The sequence below is a fragment of the Rutidosis leptorrhynchoides genome, chromosome 9, assembly GCF_046630445.1.
Source record: "Rutidosis leptorrhynchoides isolate AG116_Rl617_1_P2 chromosome 9, CSIRO_AGI_Rlap_v1, whole genome shotgun sequence".
In the NCBI taxonomy this organism is placed as follows: domain Eukaryota; kingdom Viridiplantae; phylum Streptophyta; class Magnoliopsida; order Asterales; family Asteraceae; genus Rutidosis; species Rutidosis leptorrhynchoides.
Genome location: NC_092341.1, coordinates 362,956,562 through 362,958,329, shown reverse-complemented (window position 1 = coordinate 362,958,329; position 1,768 = coordinate 362,956,562). Strand labels below are relative to the sequence as shown.

Below are 1,768 nucleotides of genomic sequence, written 5' to 3'. Positions count from 1 at the left end.
ATCATTTGGGTGATAAAAATAAAAAAATAGTTGGGACTTTTAAGTAAATAAAATCAAAAAGTAAAACTAAATCATCTACAATTAAGCATTCGTATTGTGTTTTAAATATATGTATTAGTATGTATTTTACTTGAATTTATACCCGGATACTTGAATCGATTAAATTAACCAAATCATTATAGATACAAATTGAACCCTAGAATTTACGCTATATATAAAACCGATCACATGCCAATGTTGGGCATTTAATTAAAATACTAACGATATGCAAGAATAAAAATAATAATGATGTGATGTCAATAGAATCCATAAATAAATATAAATAAATAAATAAAGCTAATAACACATCGTATAATCAGTAAAATCATCAGGGTGTACGCACTGAATCAGGTAAAATATATAAATAAATATAAATACAATGATAATGATACCGTAATATATGATCAATCAATAACAACGTAATAATAATAAACCTAAATCCGACTACTAAAAATTAATAATCATCATAATCATAAACAAATAAATAAAAGTATCATAATGATAGTAACAATAATATAACTCAGTAATAAAATAAACATAAAAAATATATCTCAGAAGATTCCAGATCTCTACAGAACAAAAGCCGCAGCTAACGCAACAACGGCAACCGATCCGGCAGCAATTCTGTTCAAACTAGCAGAGTTAGGCTGCGAAGTAGGAGATGCAGTAGGAACAGATCCGGTAGGAGCAGATGCAATTGACGGACCCGACGCCGGAGCAACGCCGGGAGCCATTGGTGGAGCAGGTGGAGAAGCAATCGGAGATTCAGTCGGCGCGGCGGTAGGTGCGCTCTTCGGCGGTGATACAACAACGGAAGGTGAAGGAGCTTTTGGAGAAGCTTTCGGCGATACAGTCGGAGCTCCGACAGGTGATTGTGATAAAGCAGATCCGGCAATCAAAGCGAACAATAAAAACATAACAAGTGATGAAGACGCCATTATTATTATTGATCTAAATGAAAACTCAATCACAATAGATATTAGATATTTAAATTTAGAGAATAAAAGTGGAAGATGATGTGAAACTATGAAGGATAAACAGAGGGCGAGGGTTTATATACACGAAGGGTTTTGAGTCGGTTATATGAGGAGATGAGATCACAGCCGTTGGTTTATCTCGTATGATTCCGCGTTAGATGAATCAGCAGAATCACCGACTTACATGTGTCTAGGTTGTAAAGAATCTGGGCTGGACAAATACGCTTTAGTTTGGGCCGTTTGATTAAAGGGCTGAAATTGCGTTAGGTCATTGATTAAGGAAATATAAATATAAATAAATACAAAATATAAATATATTTTGTTTTATAATAAAAAAATATAATATATAATATAATATAAATATAAATATATAAATATAAAAAATAAATAATTTGGTAGGATCCAGGTTACCGTTATAATGGGGCACGTTGTAGGGCTAATTTTTTTTAAATTATATTGGTGGTTCCAACGGGAAAGGAAACACTTTCATAACATAGGATACTTTTTATTTTATGTTCTTTTAATATTACGTGCTTTTAATTCCCCTGTTCTTTAACTTATGTATATTTTTCCTTAGCTTTCTAAACTAAGAATTTGAAAAAAAAAAAAAAAAAAAAAAAGAGCAATTTATATAAGTTCAGAACTATTAATAACTTAAATATGTAATTCAAAAGTCAAAAGCTTTTATGTAATCTATATACTTAGGGAGTATATAAAATAAAAATAACCTATAAACAAATCGTAAGCACGGG

At 31.2% G+C, this 1,768-nt stretch overlaps 1 protein-coding gene across 1 annotated transcript; it reads right to left on the bottom strand.

Moving 5' to 3' along the window:
* Positions 1-373: 373 nt before the first annotated feature.
* On the bottom strand, positions 374-977 carry LOC139867623 (uncharacterized). The gene has a single exon (XM_071855988.1). It carries the CDS (start codon positions 975-977, stop codon positions 609-611), a length of 369 nt encoding a protein of 122 aa, XP_071712089.1. The 3' UTR covers positions 374-608.
* Positions 978-1,768: the final 791 nt, after the last annotated feature.

What these genes read in the sequence shown, in the direction of transcription:
- LOC139867623 (XM_071855988.1), bottom strand. Translation starts at nt 977, where the DNA reads ATGGCGTCTTCATCACTTGTTATGTTTTTATTGTTCGCTTTGATTGCC.